This window comes from Aphidius gifuensis, linkage group LG1, assembly GCF_014905175.1.
Source record: "Aphidius gifuensis isolate YNYX2018 linkage group LG1, ASM1490517v1, whole genome shotgun sequence".
Lineage (NCBI taxonomy): Eukaryota > Metazoa > Arthropoda > Insecta > Hymenoptera > Braconidae > Aphidius > Aphidius gifuensis.
The window spans coordinates 23,230,077-23,251,449 of record NC_057788.1 but is presented as its reverse complement, the minus strand read 5'-3'; the positions used below and the strand labels follow the sequence as shown (position 1 = coordinate 23,251,449).

Sequence of the window (21,373 nt, the reverse complement as noted above, 5' to 3'; positions counted from 1 at the left end):
GGTCATTCTATGTTCCTGATACTCGAATATTTTTTTTTCTATTAAATTTCAAAAAATTTGTGGAAAATCTTAGATTTGTATTAGGAACATAGAATGAGCAAGGAGGTATTTTCAAAAATATGAAATACCTCTTTGCTCATTCTATGTTCCTGATACAAATCTAAGATTTTTCTACAAATTTTTTGAAATTTGATAGAAAAAATTATTTTCGAGTATCAGGAACATAGAATGAGCAAAGAGGTATTCTCTAAATCTTTATTTTTTTTTTTTTATTATTAACAATTAACAAAGACTGGGTAAATAAAAAGAAACCAATTAATAAGTATTTTTTATATAGAAAACATTTATTCAATATTTATTAAAATAGTATGTAGTAGTTGAATATTATTTTTTCATCATCTTATATAAACAACTTCAATTTCTCTTTTTTTTTTTTGATAATTATGTTCTTTTAAACAATACAAATGTTATTAACTTTGTTACAACTTAGCATCTTTTTTTTTTTACCATTTTTTCGAAAATTTTCATTACTTATTGTACATAAAATATTAAGACAGCCTTAAAAATTAATTTTAAATACATTTTCTTTGAAATTTTTAATTTTTCTTATTTTTATGTATCGCTTTTCCATAGTTTTATCGTTTTATCATTTTCCAATCCAGCAGATGCAATTATATTTTCTGATGGATGACACGCTGTGCAGAGTACAACATCTAAACAAATAAAATTTCAACAATCATTAGAAAATATCCTTTAATTTATATATAAACAATTACTATTATCAATATATATCCTTTAATTTATGTATTGATAATTACAATTATCAATATATTCCTTAATTTTTGTATATAAATAATTATAATTATCAATATATTCTTTAATTTTTATATTTAAATAATTACAATTATCAATATTCTTTAATTTATATATAATCAATTACAATTATTAATTATTCATTCTTACCAGAGTGACCTTGAAGTTTTTGAACAACTTCTTTTGTTTGTAAATTCCAAATATATACCATGTTATCCTCAGAGCCAGACACAATCCACTGAAAATCATTAAAATATACATTATAAATATTATACTCTTATTTACATATATTAATATGATAAATAAATAAATAAATAAATAACTAAATAAATATTATTACCTTTCCTCCAGTGACTGAAAAATTTGCAAATATACAATATTTTTCATTTTTATGTCCAGCATAGGTTTTTAAACATTTTCCTTTACTATAATCCCAAAGTTTAAGAGTATTATCAAGTGTTGCAGCCAATATATATTTTCCATTTGGTGAAAATTTAACAAATGATACTGGTGGATTATCATCATCAATAAGTGTTTTTAAACATTGTCCAGATGCTGTATCCCAAATTCTACATAAACCATCATAACTACTTGATACAATAAGTGATCCATCTCTATTAAAATTAACAGCACTAACTGGATCAGAATGTGCTGGTAATGTTTTTAAACACTTTCCAGTTCTTACATCCCAAATTTTAACACTTTCATCAAACTACAAAATAATAATAAAATAAAAAATTAATATAAACACAAGTTATATATTATTTTTTCATTATTTTGTTAATACTTACTGAACCAGAAACAATGAGATTTGATTGTGGATTAAAATTACAGCAAAAAACATAATTACTATGTCCTTTTAATGTTTTTAAACATTTACCCTGTTAAAAAAAAAAATAATGACATATAAAATTACCATTTAAATAATTAATAAATAATAATTAACTTACAGTACTTAATTCCCATATTTTAAGTGTTTTATCATCAGATGCTGATACAAGAAGTCTGCTGTCACTTGACCATGTAACATCTGATATTCCCAGCTTGTGGCCAGATATTGATTTTTCAAATTTACCATCAAAAGAACCCCATATTTTTATAAGTTTGTCAGCAGCTAAATAACAAAATTAAACATTAATAAAATAAATAATTGTTTGTTGTTGTTGTTGTTTTTTTTTTTTTTTATAACAATACTTACAAGAACTTGCAAGCCACTCTCCATTAGGACTAAATTTAACTGATGATATTGCTTTAGTATGTCCAGCAAGTGTATATTTTATTGTATAATTTGGTTTCTAAAAAAAAAGCAAAACAATAATAATATTACAATTAATAAAAAGCTTGTTGCATTACAATATGTATAGTAGTTAGCGGTTAGATTGAAATGATAATAAAATACCAATGTTGAACTTGCTTTTGTACCGCTCGTTGGTGTTGATGATGAATTGTTGACAGAGGCTTGTTGATGCCCAGGTGATGGTCCAAGTGGCACCATGTTTATAACTTAATTAATTATTATATTTACTTTTTTTTTTTTTTATTTTATAATAATGTAATCAAATCAATTACAGGTTATGGGTATTGTTAAAAATTCACTGTATTCAACAACAACCACCCGTGTATATTCCACTCACTTAAAACTTAATTATTTATATAACAATATTTAAAAACTTTTATTAATAAATAATATATGATATTAATAAATTAATAAATATTGTTATTTATTTATTATTTTAAATGGCGTCTCATCTAAACACGCGGGGAAATGCAAACACACACAAAACACTTTTCTTGTATATTTTGTTTCGTATTTTCAGTTCGTCCTGTTCGTCAAATCTAGTCTCACTGATTCAGAACAGAGTAGATGAAGAAGGAGACAGTGTGAATGTCTCATTTCAACACGAATAGACACAGACACTCTAATTTAATCACAATTTAACCCATGTCCATTTCAAAAATAACATGAACTGTATTTAAATTAATTCTAATTTCAATTTCTATGTAATAATTTTGAATTATTTCCTACTATATGAATATGTTCTCCAACTCTTCTTCTTTTAATTCACATGCCAAAATGTTTTGTTCTTGATAATCAAACACACATCCAATCGCTAACATGGGCTTCATTTATACTTCATTCTTCCGGACAAAAAAATGTAAATAATAATAATACATAAATAATACATCAATTTACAATTCAAATACAAAAATATATAAACAAATAATTTAACAATAAAATAAACTGTAATAAGTAATGACTGCAAACGTTTATTTTTAGATGAAAAAATCACCAAAAGCACAAATTTCATAATATTATATTAATTATATTATATCATTCCTGTTATTATATTATTTAATTATAATTAATTATTATTTTTAAAAGCTATTAAATCCCTAAATAATATAGTAGTATTATATCATCATAAAAGATAAGATTTTGTTTTTCTTTTCTTTCATTAGTTACATTTTTAATTTTTTTTTTTTTTTTTATATATAATTTTTTATGTATAATATAAAGGTAATTTTATTTTTGAATCAATCCAGCTTCCCATTGTTTAGCCAGAATGTAAACCCTTCCTCAGGCCAATCCACGCAAAACATCTGTTATATATTCTCCAAGATCTGGTATTTCACTTAGTAATCCTAAATAAATAAAAATAAAAAAATATTAAATAAGTAATTATATAGTAAAATAATAAATTAATTTAATACCAATTTAAATAAATTCTTACCAATAACATCACAATATTCTTCAAATGATGCACATGGTAATAATTCATCTCTATATTTAGCAAGTACTTTTTCTGATGCTTTTAACATTGTTTCATCATTTTCTCTAATATATTCAGCAAGAACAGTTGACCATTGAGCTGTTGTACCATTAACTTTAGCTGATAAATTTGGATCTTTAAAAAAATATGAATAAATTGAATCAACAAGACCAAAAAATATAAATACACCCTTGTAAACATTATAATCTTTAAGTGTTGAATCAGTTATTGTTTTAGTTGGTCCAGATGGTGATATATGTCTTTGATGAGCAAGTATAATAAGACGTCTAAAATGTACTAATTTATCTTGTTGCCATCTTGATGGTGGATGTACTAATACAGCTAATGTTGCTTGATACATTGGACCTTCAGCTTCATAACAATTATCAAGCCATTGATGTGATGGTGATGATTTTAAATAATTTGATAATTGTTGTTCTTCTTTACTACCAGATCTTGTTGTATTCATAACATAAAGTGACATATGTATAAGATATGGTATAATATGCATATTTGATTGTGCACCACCACCACCAGTATCATCATGAAAACTTTTTTCTTGTGCAAAACGTAATAATAACAATTTTAAATCATGTAATGTTGATGAATATGATATATCACGATGACCAGTTGCTTCTTGTAAATATGTATTATGACGTGCAAGACAACTTGCAAATGCTGATTCAGGTACTTGTGGTCCCCATAATGGTAATAAACCATTACATTTTGTATTTGCATTTTGTAATGCAGCACTTTCCCATTCATCTCTTGCTCTTGCTAAACGTACTGCTGACATATGACAATCAACATGTACAACATTAAAATGTGTTACTGTTGTATAACCAATTGTTTTACGTGTTTTAATTTCAAATTCTTCAACATTACAACGTTTTGTAAATGTATAAATTCCTAAAACCATATTTGGTTTAAATTTATAACCTTCACGACAAATAACACAAACAAGACCACTTTCATCACCAAGATCTTTCATTTGTTGTAATATTGTACCACTACTTGATGCTGTTACTTGTCCTTTATCATTTGTACGCATACCAAGTGCACCCAACTGTCTTTCTCTCATAGCCATTGCTAAACGTTTTTTTTCACTTTTAGTATGTTGACGTGCTTCATCAATTAATTTTGCAACTTTTTTATTAGTACATAATGCTTCAAGTAAATTTTCAGCAAGTGAACCAACATGTTCATCAGATGACACCTGTTCAAGACGATGTATTATTGATATTGTTGGTGGTGTTGCAGCAAGTTGTGTTGGTTCATGTTCACTAGCAAGACCAGTTAAACAACGTAATATATATTTTAATGCTGGTTTTGATATAAATTCTTTAAGTTCATCTGAATCAGTACGTAATAATGTTGGTTTAACACATGGTGCATATACTGTTATATATTCAAATGCATCTTTAACAATTCCCATATCAATAATATGATCTTTAAGTGTATTACCAATTGAATTTTTTTCAATACCTTGTGTTAATATACAAAATAATTCAAGTTTTTGTTCATCTTCATTTGTATGCTCAAAATCAAATTCATAAAAATTTAATACTGGCTTAAAATAATCACAAAGTACTGTCATTTTTTCAGTATTACCATATGTTAATGCAGCAACAACTCTAGCTAAATGTATTAATACATTATTACTTTGTCGTACTGTTGATAATTGTGTACATTTTAATAATGCATTAACATGTTCTGGTCCACCAAGTGTTCTTGAAAATTTTTCAAAATATTTTAATGGTTGTGATGTTGCATTTGCAAGTATTGTTTCCATAATATCAAGTAATTGTTCAGTTATTTTAGCTTGTATTTGTGATGAATCAAGTGTTTCATTTGATAAACAACGTTGTAATACTTGTAATAAAACAGTAACAGCACCAATTTCTGGTTTAATTAATACTTGTTGATTTTTTTTAACTTTAACTGATAAACGAAATAGTTTTAATAAAACTTGTAATAATGGTTTTGCACGACAAATATCTTTAATACCAGATAAACAATTAAGCATAACTTGTAAACCACCACAATCAGCTAATACATTTGCCATTTTATATACTTCTTCATTATTAACTTCTTGTTGTGTTGTTGCATTTAATGTTTCAACAAATTCTTCAGTAGCATCACCAAGTAAACCTCTCATTCTGTATACAACTCTCATAGCATCACATTCACCACCTTCATTTACCCATATTTTTTTATAAACATCTTTAACTGGTAAATCTAAACTTATTATTTTATTATTAACAAGTAACTCCATTCCATTATCATCTTCAAGTAATGCAACTAATTCACAATCTTGACATATTTTATTTTTAACATCACGCATTAATGGTCCCATACCAGGCTCTAAATTACTATATGGATTACCCAACATTCTACCTTGTAAAAAATCTTCTTGTTGTGGATCTTTTTCAAGTGTTAAAAAAAATTCACCAATATCATTTTCTTCTGGATATATTATTGAGCATAAACGTTCAAATACAAATACAGGTGTTAATAAATCTTGTGGACTATATTTTTTTACTGTTTCAACACATACAGCCATAAATTCTTTTGTTTCTTCTTCAGTTCCAGATGTCATTTCTTCTAATAATTCAAGTAATTTTTCTTGTGTATCATCAATAAGTCTTGTACGTTGTACAACTAAACGTCTTAATGATAAATAACCATTTAATACAGCACCAACTAATCTTCCTTTATATTGTTGTTTAATATTATCTTGTTCTAAAAATGTTGCTAATAATTCAGTTAACATTTTTAATGAATAACCTTGTGATAAATCACTTGTTAATGTTGTTTCTTCAAGACGATGTAATTCTTCAATTTCACGTATTAATAAATTTGCTAATTTTGTCATAACACCACGTACAGCTAAAAATTGTTTCCATGGTGATTGACGTATAAGTGTTTGATATAAAAATAAAAATTCAGCTGAATTTTCACCAGCATTTCTTAATTCATCAAGATAACCAGTTAATAATATTAATATTTTTTTTCTTCTTTCATTACCTTGACATAAACTTTCAATCATATTACAAGCAACTTGTCTTGCAAGTCTTGAACTTGGATTAAATAATACTTCTTTAAGCCAAGCACCATTTACTAATTTAAGTGGTTGTATTTCACGTAAACGTGTACAACGATAATACCAACGATAACCATATTTTTCCATTAAATAAATTATTCTTGCTTCTTCACGTTTCATTGGTTTATTATTAATATTATTATTGCTATTGGTATTGTTGTTGCTGCTATTATTATTATTATTATTATTATTATTATTATTATTATTATTATTTGTATTATTATATAATGTATTCATTTTTTTATTTGGCATTCTTTGTAACCATTCAGTAAATGAATGTTTTGAATCACCATTTAGCCATTTAGCAACATCAATACTTACACCTTCTGGTGGTGGTTGTATTGTTGCCAATGAATCAATTGTTTTATCTTTATTTTTTTTCGATGTTGGTTGATCTGGTTTTATTAAACTATGTAATATTTTTAAACATGGTAAAATAAGACTTTCCATAACAACTGGACTTTTTGATTCTTTACATGCCATTAAAAATAGTTGCATAACACAACGTAATTTTTGTTCCCAGCATGAATCATCTTTTTGTACAAGTGCAGCAAGTAATGACATTTCATGTCTAACAGCCATTGCTAAATCTAATGTACTAACTCTTCCTTTTAATGTCATTGTTATTCTATACATTAATAATGAACATAATTCTTTTGTTGATTGATTATTATCTTTAGTAACAATACATAATAATTGACGTACTTCATCTTGTACTTGTATTGTACCTCTTCTTAAATTATTTTCAACAAGTTCTTGTATTAATCCTTGTTTACATAATACTTCTTTAGCAATATTATTTGTTGCTAATGCACGTAATAATGTTAAACAATGTTCAGTTGCAGCAATTGCACAACCATAACATTTACCACCAACAGCAACAATTTTTTCTTCTTCTTTTTTATTATCATCATTATCATCATATGTAATTGCTGTTGATGATGATGATGATGATGATGAAGATGATTGCTGTTGTTGTTGTTGTTGTTGTTGACCACGTTGTTTTCTATCATATGCAACAAGTTCTCTACGCCATGCAATAACACGTTGTGTTATTTTACTTAATTCTTCAAATGATGTTTTACAATCACCACAATATCTTTGTGCTAAAAGTTGTATTGTTCTATTAACTTGTGTACTACCAGATATTTGTAATGCAATATCTTCAGCACCACGATTATCTGTTCTATGTTCAGCAATTTTCATTAAAAACATGTCTAATGTTGGTTTATGTGATGTTAATAATTTATATGAACGATCAGCTTTTTCTAACCATGTATTTATTGTTGCAACTGTTTTTTTACGATCTTCATCATTTTCAATTGGATCAACAGCACAACATGGACGTGCTGTTAATGTATAATCAAATTTTGCATATTTACAAAAACCACATGCATGACATAAAAATGGATCTTTTTCATCATAATTAATTGCACGACATTTATGACATTGAAATACATTTTCACCACAATTTGCACATACACCAGGATTTGCTGGTACACTTGCTGAACATCTTGGACATTGTAATGTTTCTGATGATGCTTGTATATTTTCATAAAAATCAGCATATTCAATCATTAAATTACATGCAATTATTGGTAATGGAAATTCCATTTTAACTTCTGTTTGTCCTTGTGCTAATGTTATTTTTTTAGCTTTATGCCACATTGCTGGTTTATTTTTTAATTCAATAACAGCTTGTACTGAACGATTATTATAAAAAACATTAACTGTTCTAACCATTTTAGTTTTTTTTAAATCACCAATTCTAAGTAATATTCTACTAATTGTTTGACTTGATACAAGTTTAACAATTTGTGTTGTTGTTGTAAATTTAGCATCAACTTTCATTGATGATAGTTTAATTGTTGACATTGGTACTTCTGGATTATTACAAACAAGACATGGTTCACTCTCTAAATAATAACCATCTAGCTCAACAAATTGTGCAAGTACAGTATATAAATTTGCACTTGGATGACGTGATAATAATTGATTTTGTGTATGTAATACTGATACAGCTTGTTCCATATATATTGGCATTTTTTTATCAGTATCAGGTGTTTTTAATGAAAAATAACCAAGTAAATCAACAAATTGTGCTGCTTTACGTCCATATGCTGGTAAATATGGCCATAATTTCCATAATAAATCTAATAATATTTCTTGATCTGATGAACCACTATTTTTATATATTGCTAATATCAATGAATGTGCTTGCCATCTGACATTTGTATTATTTGTTTCTAATAAAAATGATTTTATAAATTTTTTTAACAATACTGATGACACTTGTTTTTGTATTTGTTCAACTAATATAACACATTGAGTTTCTTCAAATTTAGCTTCAATATCAGAATCTTCAGATTTTGCACGATCACGCCATTCTTTTGTTGATGTTGTTGCTGCTGCTGCTGTTGTTGATGATGATGTTGAAGAATTATTATTATCTTTTTTCGAATCATTTTTATTTGCTTTATTATTACTAATGGTATTTGATTCTTTTAATTTTGTTGTTGAACAAATTGCACATTGTAATAATTGTAATACAGTTGGACTAACACCCTCATCAAGTAATGTTGATATTTTAAATAAATAAGATAGTACGGTATTTTGTTTTAAACAAAAACGTTGCCAATTACCAGTTCTTGTTGTTGCTATTTCAACACAACATTTCAAGTGTTCAATTAATTCAACAAGTGAATCATATGATAAATTAATTGAATTTTGTTGTATAATATCAGTTGTACTAACACCACCAGCACCACCACCATTACAACAAATTTTAACTGATTCAATATGTGATACAAGTGCATGTAAATCTCTCAATTGACGATATTTTTCTTTATTACCACATATTAACTGTAATAATTTTCTAACTTGACGACGTATAAATGGTGTTTGATATAACATCATATATTCACAAAGATAAAAATGCCATGCTTGTTGATCAAATAATGATTGTATCGATATATTATTTTCAGCACTATATTTATATACTTGATATGGTAAACGTAGTGTCATTTCAGTTAATAATTGTGGATATGGTTCAAAAACATCATTTGCATGTCCACGTACATATTGACGTAAGAAAAATGGTGACATATCTGGTGGTGATGTTGTCATATGTTCTTTTAATAATTGTCCACATATTATTGTACCTGGATCATCAATTGTTGTTGTTTTCCAATATTTTAATAATTCAGTTAATAATGATAAACAATGATCAATAACACCATATTTACTTAATATTTCAGCGCTCATTTGTGATACAAAACCTAAACTTTCTAATGATGTTGATGATGTTGATGATTTACTACTACATTTTGAACGTGACATTAATACACTTAATAAACGCATTATAACAAGTTGTACTTCTCTTTTATTTGTACGTTTTGCTATTTCTTCAGTATCAACTGGTTTTTCAATTTCCAATTGTTTTACAAGTATATGTAATAGCTTTTCAATTAATAAACGATCTCTTTCATCATGTCCATCAAGATCAGTTGTAAGCATTAATAAAACTTGCATAAATGGTATTGATAATGCACCAGAAACATTTGTTAATTCAGGAATAAATTCCATAAAATGTTCAAGTAATGATAATTGTACATTATGTAATTTTGTTGTAACTTCTGTTGGTTCTGGTTCAATTGGTGGTGTAGCTTCTTTTATTGTTATTATTTCTTCAATATTATCTTGATTTTTTAATATTACTCTTGATGAATTAATAGCTGTTCCAGAAGTACCAGGTGATGATTCATTTATTTCTTCATGTAAATAACTTGGTCCTGGATTATTTTGATCATTTTTATTATTATCACTGTCATTTAATCTTTCACTGGGACGTTTATTTCTAATTGGTGGTATTGCTGTTATTGCTACTGTTGCTGCTGTTGTTGTATCAGCATCAGGTGATCCACCATCATCATCTGATCCACCACCTGATGTAGTAGCATCAGAATAATTTTCAATTAATTCTTGATTATCAGCTGCTGCTACTGCTGGTGTTTCATCTTCAACAACTTGCATTTGTTCAACTGAATTATCATCTAGTTCTTGAATATATGCTTGATCAGCAAGTACTTGAAGACCCTGTAATGCTGGTCCACCAAAATTATCTAAACCTTGAATAAGATTACTGAGACCTTGATGGAAATGTTGTTCAAATGCTTGAAGATCAGGTGGATCACCTCCACCATCACCACCACCAGCACCACCATGATCTTGAAGACTCAATGCAATTGCCAATTCCATTGCTTCATCATCTGCATCTGGTGGTAATGCAAAAAATTGTTGTAATCCTTCAGGACTAAGAAATGATTCAAGAGGATTTGGCATAATACCTCCAGCTTCTTGTAATTGATTTCCAACAATACCATCAGCTCCAAGTAATGCCATTGGTTCAATTGCATCAACATCAAATTGATTATTTTGTTCTTCTTGATTTGATACTTCTGACATTTGTTTATCTTGATTTTCATTAATTTCTTTGAGTGATGATGTATTTGTACCACATAAAGGTGGTGGACTTGGTGGTACACATATTCTACGACGTTTATATCTTGGTTGTAAATTTCTAACAATTGCCTGTTTAGCACTATAACTTATTGCAATATTTGATGATAAAAGAAATTGTAAATAAAGTTTAGCTGTTAAACCACAATTCCAATTATTTAATTCAGTTATTGTGAATGCATGAATTATTTCAACTAATGCATAAGTTATTGTTTCTGTATGTTTAAGACCAGGTACAACAACTGGTGCAAGTGCTAAATTTTTTGGATAAACAAAATAAAGTGTCCAAAAAATATTAATTAATAAAAATATTAAATGTTGATCATCATCATCAGCTTGTTGTTGTTGTTGTTGTTGTTGTTGTTGATCTGTATTGACATCTTTATGACGATTTTGTAATTTATCAATTCTTTGATTTTCAAATATTAATATTTCACTTTCATCAAGTGGCTTTATTTCACATTGTTCAATAAATTTAGCTAAATTATGAGGTCTTGAAATTGCAATACCACGTACAATTAATACAAGACGATAAAAATTTTCAGCATCCATCCATGTTTCACTTAAATTACGCATTGTTTTTAATGATTCAAAAACATGTGTAAGAAGTACATGATCTTTGTGTGAATGATAAGTATTTTTAGAACTATGTAAAGATGTTAAAAGAGCTGTTGTATGTAATTGTACTGTTGGTGATGTTGGAAGTGTTAATAAACTTGATGCTACATCAATAGCTGTTGTTTTTAATGGTAATTTTGTTTCATCACCAGCACTAAGTGTAAATGATGATTCTAAAACTTCTAATATACTTGATATCATTTTTTCAATATTTGCTGAATCTTTTGGTGATTTTTCAATTGATGCTAATGATGAAGGTAATGCAACATTACTTTCATTATCATTATTTGTTGATGTACCAGATCCTGTTGCTGCTGTTACTGCTGCTGCAGCTGATGATGACGATGATGATGATGCTGTTGCTGCTAAAACATTTTGTCCAGTTGGTATATCATCTGTTTCTTCTGGCCATCCAAATGAATCTTTTGTTTTACCATAAATTTTAATTGAATCAACCATAATAACATCTGGATCTTGTGATAAACCAAATGTTATTGTTAATTTTTTATCAGCTTGTAGACTTTCTTCTCTTGTTAATGGTATATCAAACCAACGACTACGTGTTAATGGTGTTCTAATACTTCTACCAAATATTTCAATATATAGTGGTGATCTTTGTACATCTTGACTTCCTAATTGTACTCTAACACCAGTCATAACTAGCGTTGGATCATTATTTGTTATTTCAATATTAAAACCAATTGATTTTGTTGATACAACATACATACCAGTTGTATTTAAACGATTTTTAATTTGTGCAACATTATAAATTTGTAATAAATCATTACCACCAAATTCAACATCATTCATTATTTGACAATGTTCAAAGAAATGTTATTGTACCAGCTAATTTACCAGTTTTTGTTGATTTTTTTTTTCTAATTTGTTTCATACATGTTAATGATCCAATTGGTTGAATTTTTGATGACATCCAATAGCCTGTTTTTTCCATTGCAGCCATATAAATTCTAAGACTTCCATCTTCACAAAGTAATATTAGGGTTGTTCTATGATCTGAATTTGAACTTGGATGACGTATTGCAACCATATCCATTATTCTTGCTTTTGGTACAACTTTAATTTCATGAATTAATATTGTATCTGGTTTAATCATTAATATAACTGGATTATTTGTTGCTTGAAGTACTGAACATACAAGTCCTGGATGATTAGCAACTTCACTCCATTGACATAATGGTTGTGGTTGATTATTATTTGATTTATTTGTACTTGGTTTATTGCTATTATTGTTGTTATTATTATTATTGTTGTTGTTATTATTATTACTATTATTATTATTATTATTATTTTGTATTGTAATCATAAATACAGTTGTTATATCAGCATCCATAACTTTTAATGGTGCAATAAAACTTTTACCACATGTATAACTAAAAAATAATAATTGTAATGTATGTGAATAATATATTGATACACCACCACCTCCAATTTGTCCATAATCTTTAATTTCTGGATGATAAACATCAAGTGTATTTGTAACATAAAATGGACCATGTTTTGCTGAACTTTCATCATTCATTGCTTGACTATATATATAACCAGCTGATGACATTAATAATAAATAAAATATACCATTATCAGTATGTACAAATGTACAATCACGTATTTTACCAATTGGTACAAGAAAATAATATTGTGGACTTAATGCATCTTTTCCTAAATCATATATTTTAACAAAATCAGCAGTTATTAATGCAAGTTGTGTTTGTGAACCAGGTAACCATATTGCTTTTATTATAAAATTACCAGGTTCACGTTGTGGATGTAGTACTAAATGATCTGATACTGTACCAGAACTATTAAATGTTAATACATGACAATCTTTTAATCCACAAACAGCTAAAAAATCTTCATTCCATGGATTACCAGTTATTGATAATACAGCAAATGGTATTGGTGCTGATGCAAGTCTTGTTAATGTTAATTTACGTTTTGATGAATCAGCTTGTTTAAGTAATGCACTTAATTGTAATATTGTTATTTTTCCTTTTTCATGTGATACAGCAAGATGTTGACGTTTACCATGTGGTGATGTTAAACAACACATTGCAACTCTTCTAATCATATGAGCTGTTAATAATTGACGTATTGTTTGTCCTTGATCACCAGAAAAATTCATTCTAACATTTTCAAATGCACCCTCTTGTGAACCAAGTGTTGATAACATAAGTTGATCAGTATGTTCAAATTTTTTTTCAATTGTATGTAATAATGTTAGAGCAACTTGACCACGTGTATGACAACCAACTGATCCATTTATTTGACATGATGCATCAACTGCTGGTATTAATGTACGTGTTAATTCAACTAGAGATGATACAAGATCACTTGACCATAACTGTGATAATATCCATTTTTTTGTTGATGAATCAAGTTGTTTTGATAATGCAATTAATTTTTCTTTATCACGACAATTTCTTTCAAATTTTTCATGTAAATTACTTGGACTAGATGCACGTCTACGAAGACGACAATTCATACCACTAGTAGAATTTTCATTTGTTGATGATGTTGGTGTTGATGATGAGCCAACAATAGCTTGACTAGTAGATGATGATGTTGTTGGTACTTGTTGTTGTGGTTGTTGTTGTTGTTGTTGTTGTTCAGTACTTTGTGGACTTCGTTTTGTTAATGCTTGACATGATGCATCATCTTTTGAGCCACAATCACAAAAGAAATTACCATATTTAGCATATGTTATATCATGACCACGATGACAAACTCTTGCACAAATTGTACAAACACCAGAACCATCAACCATACTACATGTATGACAATGATACCAATGTTGATTTGTAAATTCTTTTTGTGTTACAGTAAATGTACAAAGTTTATTACATATACTATCTTCATCTGAATCTTCAGCAGCACTATCTTCATCTTCATGAATTAACTCATCAATCCAATCACTATCATTTAAATCACCACTTACAAGTGATGGTGCTGTACCTTCCCATGGTGGACTCATTGCACGATCATGATATGTATATTTTTGTTGTGGACATGCTGCACCAACAATATCAGCAATATAATTTAATACACAACATCCAGCTTCAATATATGGCATTGATTTTGTTAATTCTTTATCTTTATTTATTAATTGTTGTTTACAAATTTCAACCCAATCAATTGCAACTTTGAATAACAATATATTACTTTTATCATTTCCAGCATCAGCTAATGTTGACATTGCTTGCATTAAATCAGCAAAACCAATTGCTTCAACAGCTGGTGATAATATTAAATAACCAAGTGGTATTAATGCCAATAATATTTCAACCGATACATTATCACCAATACTTTTATTTGATTTAACAATATATTTTGTTAATGCTTGAAGTAATTGATTATTTTCTTGCATTATTTGTTGATTTTCTTCATTTGTAGAATTTGTTGTTGCAGAATTTAAAAGTGGTGTTGTTGATGTTGAAGCTGTTGTATTCCAAATAATACCACGTTCAATTGCTGATAATATTTGTTGTGCCTTTGGAAGATCTTGTACATTTTCATGAATACTTGCAATAGTAGCAGCAGGAACAATACTCGTTGTTGTTGTTGTATTGTTAGCATCTTCATTTTTATTATCATCTTGTGTTTTTACATCTGTTGCTGTTGTTGAAGCTGTTGGTGTTGGTATTGTTGCTGTATTATTACGACGACCAAAAACAACATGTCTTAACCAACGATGTAATTTTCTACTTTCAACACTTGCTAAATTAGCAACAGATATACATAAACGATCAAGACAAGAATCTTGTGTTTTTTCAGCAGTTTTAAATAATTTATTAAAAAAATGTAAAACATATGAATTAAATTGTTGTGATGCTTGTGGTGATGCTATTGATAATAATACAGATATCAATGTTCTATTTGTATTTGATGAAAAAAATTCATCCAATGCTTTACAACCAATTGGTGTATCAATTAATTGTTCCCAATATTTAATACATTGTTTTAATATTTTTTCATCAACAGATACATTAATTGATTCTTCATTATTTTCCGTATAATCAACAATAACATTATATGTATAATTTAATACATATAAATGTTCTTGTAATTGACGTGATTCATTATCATTATTACCAAACAATTTAACAAGTGTTTTTGATGCCATTTCTTGTAGATAATCTGTTCTAGCATCCATTGTTAATGCAATTAATATATTTATTAATTTATTACGTATATCTGATGTATCTGGTACTGTTGTTGTATTAACATAATCCAATAAAAATTGTACAAGTGAATATAATAAATTTTTAAGTGATGAATTTATTGAAAATACACCATACTGTGATAATGTACTAATATGTGTATTAACAATAGCTAATATATAACTTTCAGCTGGTATAATATCATTTGAATAATTATTCCATGATATACGTGATACATTAATTGATTTCCATTTATCAAGTACTGAACGTATTGTACTTGGTAATAATGTTACAATTGATGCTTCCATTGCCCAACTTGCACCAGCAACACATGTTATACCATCAAGTACTAAATAATCTCTCATTGTATATTTACCAATTGATTCTGATGATTCATGCATTTGATATAATATACTTGATCTACATGATGACAATATAGATTCTGTTAATGATAATACATGTGGTATGATATCAGAAATAATTTTATTATTATTATTTATATTTGTATTTGTATTTGATGTATCAGATGTTTTATTTGATGTATCAATCATTTCTTGTTGTTGTTCAGTAATTGTATTTTTTAAGTTACTTTCATCCATTAGTACTTGTAATTTTGCAATAACTGCTGCTAAAATTGTTAATGAACTTAACTTTGGTAATGTCATTTTTGGCATAATTTTATCTGTTGTATTAAATTCTGGTTTTAATGTTTTAATACAATTTTTAGCAAGTGTTGTATCATATTTAATTGAATTAACTGTTGATGTTACTGTTTTCAATAAATTTTCAGCATACTGTGTATACATTCCTTGTTTAACAAGACAATCTTTAATCCAACTATTAAATGTTTTATATGCTGCACGTGGACCCCAAATTAATGAATAAAGTAACATTGGTCCTGCTGGAATTTCTTCACCAAGTGCTAATTTATCCATATATGGAGTTGATGGTGGTAACATTAATAAAAGTCTCCAACATATTGAAAAACAATATTGTGTTGCACATAATCCTGTTATTGACATTTTTCCATCTTTTTCTTTATCCTTATCTTTTTTAATATCTTTATTATTATTATCTTTTTCCAATGGTTTTCTTGTCATAGTTGTTTGATTAATAACATTTAATATATCAATTAATGCATCAACTAGCAGTGGATATTTCATTTTATCAGGTGTACCAAGAACAAAATTACATGCAAGACCATCAAGTTTTGGTGTATCTTGATTATTAATATCAGAATTTGTTAAATTATAAAATCTTGGTTTTAATGTAAATTCATCTTGTGATCCAAGTTTTGGATAATTATCTTCAATGTCTTTCCAAGGTGTATATATTCTTGCTGCTTGTTTATTACCTTCTTTTTTGTGTGAGACTAGATTTGTTGCTGAAAGCAAATTCCATTGAACCTATAATCAAAACAAAAACAAAAAACAAAAATCAACTATTAGTAATCTGTGTGTGTGTGTTTTTCTTTTTTGCCTAGAGACAACATTTATTTATTATAATTTTGTATGAGATTTATACTACCACACTGGTTATACTATCATCCAGGTGGCCCTGGTATCTCAACCATACATAGCTATTATTTACTCTTGCATTTAAACAACTTTGGATATTATTAAATATAAAAATTTAATAATAATAAATGGTACAATAAATATGAAATACCATTTCAAAGATGTTTAATTTAATGCTCAATAATATTAATTAATTAAAACAGAAATATTTCATACCTGTTCAAGTAAAGTTGGTGGTGCATCATAAAGATGTTTCATCATATATTCAAGTAATAATAAAAGACGTGAAAGATGTAAAATTTGAGAATCTTTCATTGGTGCTTTAAGGGCTTCACTGCAACGTACAGCTCCACTACCAGTAACCAATAGTACAGATTTTTTTTGCATTAAATTTAATGAATGAAATAAAAATAATACTAGCTGTGCATGTTCAACATTTAAATCTTCATTTTCTGGTTCAATTGTCAATGAAGGATTACAAACATTTTCTATCATTGTTGTTATTAATCTTTGCCATATACTAATACAAGCAGCTTCTTTTTCTTGTTGTGGTTTTAATAATAATATTTGTGCTAATACACTTAATGTTCTTGGATAAACTTGTAATGGCCAAGATGTTGATGTTGATGTACCTTCAATTGTCCATGGACTAACACCCAAATGATGTAATAATGTTATTTGTAATGATTCACTTAATGTATTTCTTGCTAATAAATTATGTGTATAACGACTTAATGCTTGTGAAAATTCTGAATACATTGTACCAAGTGTAGCACCATAAAATACAGATATTGTTCCTGTTTCTGTTTTAGCTGTTTCATGATCTAAATCACGTATTATTGCTGCTAATATAACCATTTGTTGTTCAACTAATCCATTAATAACATATTCACGTACATATGAACTACGACTACCAATTAAATGTTGATTCATAAATTGAAATATTTGTGTTGCCAATGAAATGTACTGTAAGCAAAAAATTAATGTTATTATTAAAATAAAAAATTATTAATTAATCATAATAAATAGATATAAATAAATATACATACACCATGTGGTTCACGATTATCAGGAACAATATTTGTTGCAGTACGTTCAGTATTAGCTTCATTATTTGCATCTTTAGTATTATTTGTTGATGATCCATCTGATGGTGATAATGTTTCCTCAAACCATAGACCCAAAATTGGTTCACTGTCATCCTCTACCGACATAACAGTTTGTTCTACATCGTGAACATGTGCCGTTTGGTTAGTTTTAAAAGAAAAAATGAAAGCAATAATGAAGTAAGTTGTTTGTGTTAGTATTTTTTTTTTTTCCATTTTAATATAGGTATAAAAATATCCACAACTTTATAGAGGTAAATATTGATTTATTATTTTATATTTATATAAAAAGAAAGAGGAAAAAATAGATGATGGATACTAAGCAGATGAAATTAGTGAAAATAAAATAATAAAAGAAAACAACAACAAGTTTGTTGATGTTGATATTTATGTTTTATTTACCTTCATCTGTTGAACTTTCTGAAAAACTCAAAAGATCTTCATAGTACGTTGTTGAATCTGATTGACTCAGGGTATCACCTTCTTGTGGATGTTTTTGAACTCTTTTTAAAGTACAAGCCTAATTTTATATAAATAAAAACATAAATTAATAAATTATTATTAAATATTTGAAAAAAAACTTGAATTAATTAAACAAACCTTTCTATAACTAATTGTTGCTAAATAAAATAATAAATGATTTAATGGTGTTTCTTGAAGAAATGTCATGGCTCTTTGTAATGCTGTTGATGTTGCTAATATATTTAATGATGCTGGTTCACTTGGTATTATATTATCTGTTGAATGTGTTTCAACAGATACATCTTCTAATAATGCACTCATTAATGTTAATGCATGTGATGCAAGTGCAACTGATAATACACCAAAACCTTGTTGTACTTTCATTAAATTAATTCTTGATGATCCATCTCTTGCTTTACTTGGTGATTTACCTTTTTCTTCTTTTGTTTTATCTGTTGTTGAACTAAAACTACTAACAGTTAATTGTGCTTGAAGACCAGCAACTAATAACCATACACCAATTAATAAATGATTTTGTAATATATGACCACCAGCTCTTGTGCTATATTTTATAATATTTGATACAATACTAAATATTTCTAAACTTTTTTCAACAACAGTTATTGCCAATGTATCATAATCTTCCTCTGTATTTTTACCACCACCACTACTACTATTAGAATTATTATTTGATGATTGTACATTTGATGTTGAATTATTATTACTTGTTGTTGTTGCTGTTGTTGTTGTTGTCGTTGTAGATTTTGGTGATACTGCATTTGATACACCAACAATACTTGATGCTGTTGCATTTGCAATTGAACAATATAAACATGACATTGTTAATAATGAAAGTTTTTCAAGTTTAGCTGGTGTTAATGGTTCAAGTACAGGTAATGATACAACATTATGTACAATATTGATATCATTAACAACTGAATGAAGACTATGACGTATAATATGTGCTTCAGCATGATTACCAGGTAAACTAAAACCTTTTTTACTCATATATGCTTGATATTTTCTCATGTATCTTGATAAATGTGGTAAATTTAAACACATATCAAGTAATGTATCACCAGCACCAATACTTTGTAATGTACTTATATTATTTGCAATAAACATCATTTTAATATCATTTGTATTATCATCATTTGTTTCATTATCATCATTTAATTTTTTTTTAATATTATTTGATGATGTTACTACTTCAGTTGTTATTGAAACACTTGGTATAAAATCTTGTAATGGTTTTGTTAATTGTTCAAGTATTGATGATGATAAATCATTACGTGATCTTTTTGTTTCTTTTATTGGTTGTGGAGTTGTATCTTTTTCTCCAGTACCAGTTGTCATTGTTGTTGTTGTTACAATTTCTGGTATATTTGAATTTTTCATTATTGCAATAAGTGCAATTTCTTCAGTTTTTGTTAATAATGATTGTGATGTTGACATTGCACGTATTGGCAATAATAATTGTTTCATTGTTAAAACTGTTGATGATCCATCACCAGGTTGTTTTTTCACTAAATATGTCAACAGTATACGACATGCTTGACATACTTGTGGTATTTGGCTTTTTGTTACTGATAAAAAAAAACATGAAAAACAAATTAATAATTAAAAATTAAAATAATTATATAGATTAGCTTTTATTTATAGTTTAATAACTTACGTGTACTTGAACATCCACTGATGTAATCACTAGCCAATGCTGCAAATGAAGCATAAAATGCTTCATGTTGTTCCTCGTGACATAAAAATTCATTTTCACTGAAACAAAAAAAAAAAAAAAAAAAACAGTTAATTATTTGGACAAAATAGTTGAATCATTGTGTATAAAAATATTTATTTTTATTTCTAAATACGTCATTGGGGGAGTCCATTTGTATTCTGTCATTTACTCTTAACCAAAATTTTTTTTTTTTTTTTCTTCATTTAATTATACAAAAATTACGTATTGTTTTAGAAAAAAAAATTGACATACCTATTTATAATTGCTCCGACAAGTTCAATAATTTCATTTTTATTAAATGTTCCATGTGATGCAGCTAAAATTGGTTTTATTGTTGAAGACCAATCTACAGATCCACCACTCTTTGCTGCCATTTTGGAAAACTCTGGAGTATTTTTTTTTTCGTTTTCTTTCTGTGTGTCTTTCTATTTTTTTTTTTCTCTTTTATTTGTTTTTTTTTTTTTATTTTTATTTTTCTGTTCCTGTCCTTTTTCCTTCTACTTCCTTCCTTCTTTCAAGGAAATATACATCAACGCATATAACGGAGTATTCATC

At 27.4% G+C, this 21,373-nt stretch overlaps 2 protein-coding genes and 1 non-coding gene across 4 annotated transcripts; all 3 read right to left on the bottom strand.

The window, feature by feature from the left end:
- Positions 1 to 384: 384 nt before the first annotated feature.
- Positions 385 to 2,644, bottom strand: LOC122853968 (protein will die slowly). 2 transcript variants are annotated; one of them, XM_044154381.1, is made up of 7 exons: positions 2,213 to 2,644; positions 2,012 to 2,108; positions 1,764 to 1,927; positions 1,605 to 1,694; positions 1,154 to 1,525; positions 964 to 1,051; positions 385 to 713 (listed from the first exon to the last, which is right to left on the bottom strand). In XM_044154381.1, exons 1-7 carry the CDS (start codon positions 2,306 to 2,308, stop codon positions 613 to 615), a joined length of 1,008 nt encoding a protein of 335 aa, XP_044010316.1. In that variant the 5' UTR covers positions 2,309 to 2,644; the 3' UTR covers positions 385 to 612. The 2 variants fall into 2 exon arrangements, with proteins under 2 accessions (XP_044010316.1, XP_044010324.1); XM_044154389.1 differs by having other exon boundaries at positions 2,228 to 2,644.
- A 403-nt stretch (positions 2,645 to 3,047) lies between these two features.
- On the bottom strand, positions 3,048 to 21,319 carry LOC122853348 (protein purity of essence-like). Its single transcript, XM_044153773.1, is given in 9 exon segments — positions 3,048 to 3,456; positions 3,546 to 12,655; positions 12,657 to 17,404; positions 17,732 to 18,481; positions 18,565 to 18,719; positions 19,024 to 19,141; positions 19,222 to 20,669; positions 20,759 to 20,856; positions 21,071 to 21,319. Coding segments are annotated over 9 exon segments (16,614 nt in total). The 5' UTR covers positions 21,193 to 21,319; the 3' UTR covers positions 3,048 to 3,391.
- On the bottom strand, positions 17,504 to 17,628 carry LOC122847978. The gene has a single exon (XR_006373432.1). It is a non-coding gene; the product is annotated as a small nucleolar RNA U109 (small nucleolar RNA).
- Positions 21,320 to 21,373: the final 54 nt, after the last annotated feature.

Coding starts and splice junctions, on each gene's coding strand:
- LOC122853968 (XM_044154381.1), bottom strand. CDS start 2,308: ATGGTGCCACTTGGACCATCACCTGGGCATCAACAAGCCTCTGTCAAC. Junction 1,695..1,763: donor AAATATGGGAATTAAGTACT/GTAAGTTAATTA, acceptor TTTTTTTAACAG/GGTAAATGTTTAAAAACATT. Junction 1,052..1,153: donor TTTCAGTCACTGGAGGAAAG/GTAATAATATTT, acceptor AATGATTTTCAG/TGGATTGTGTCTGGCTCTGA.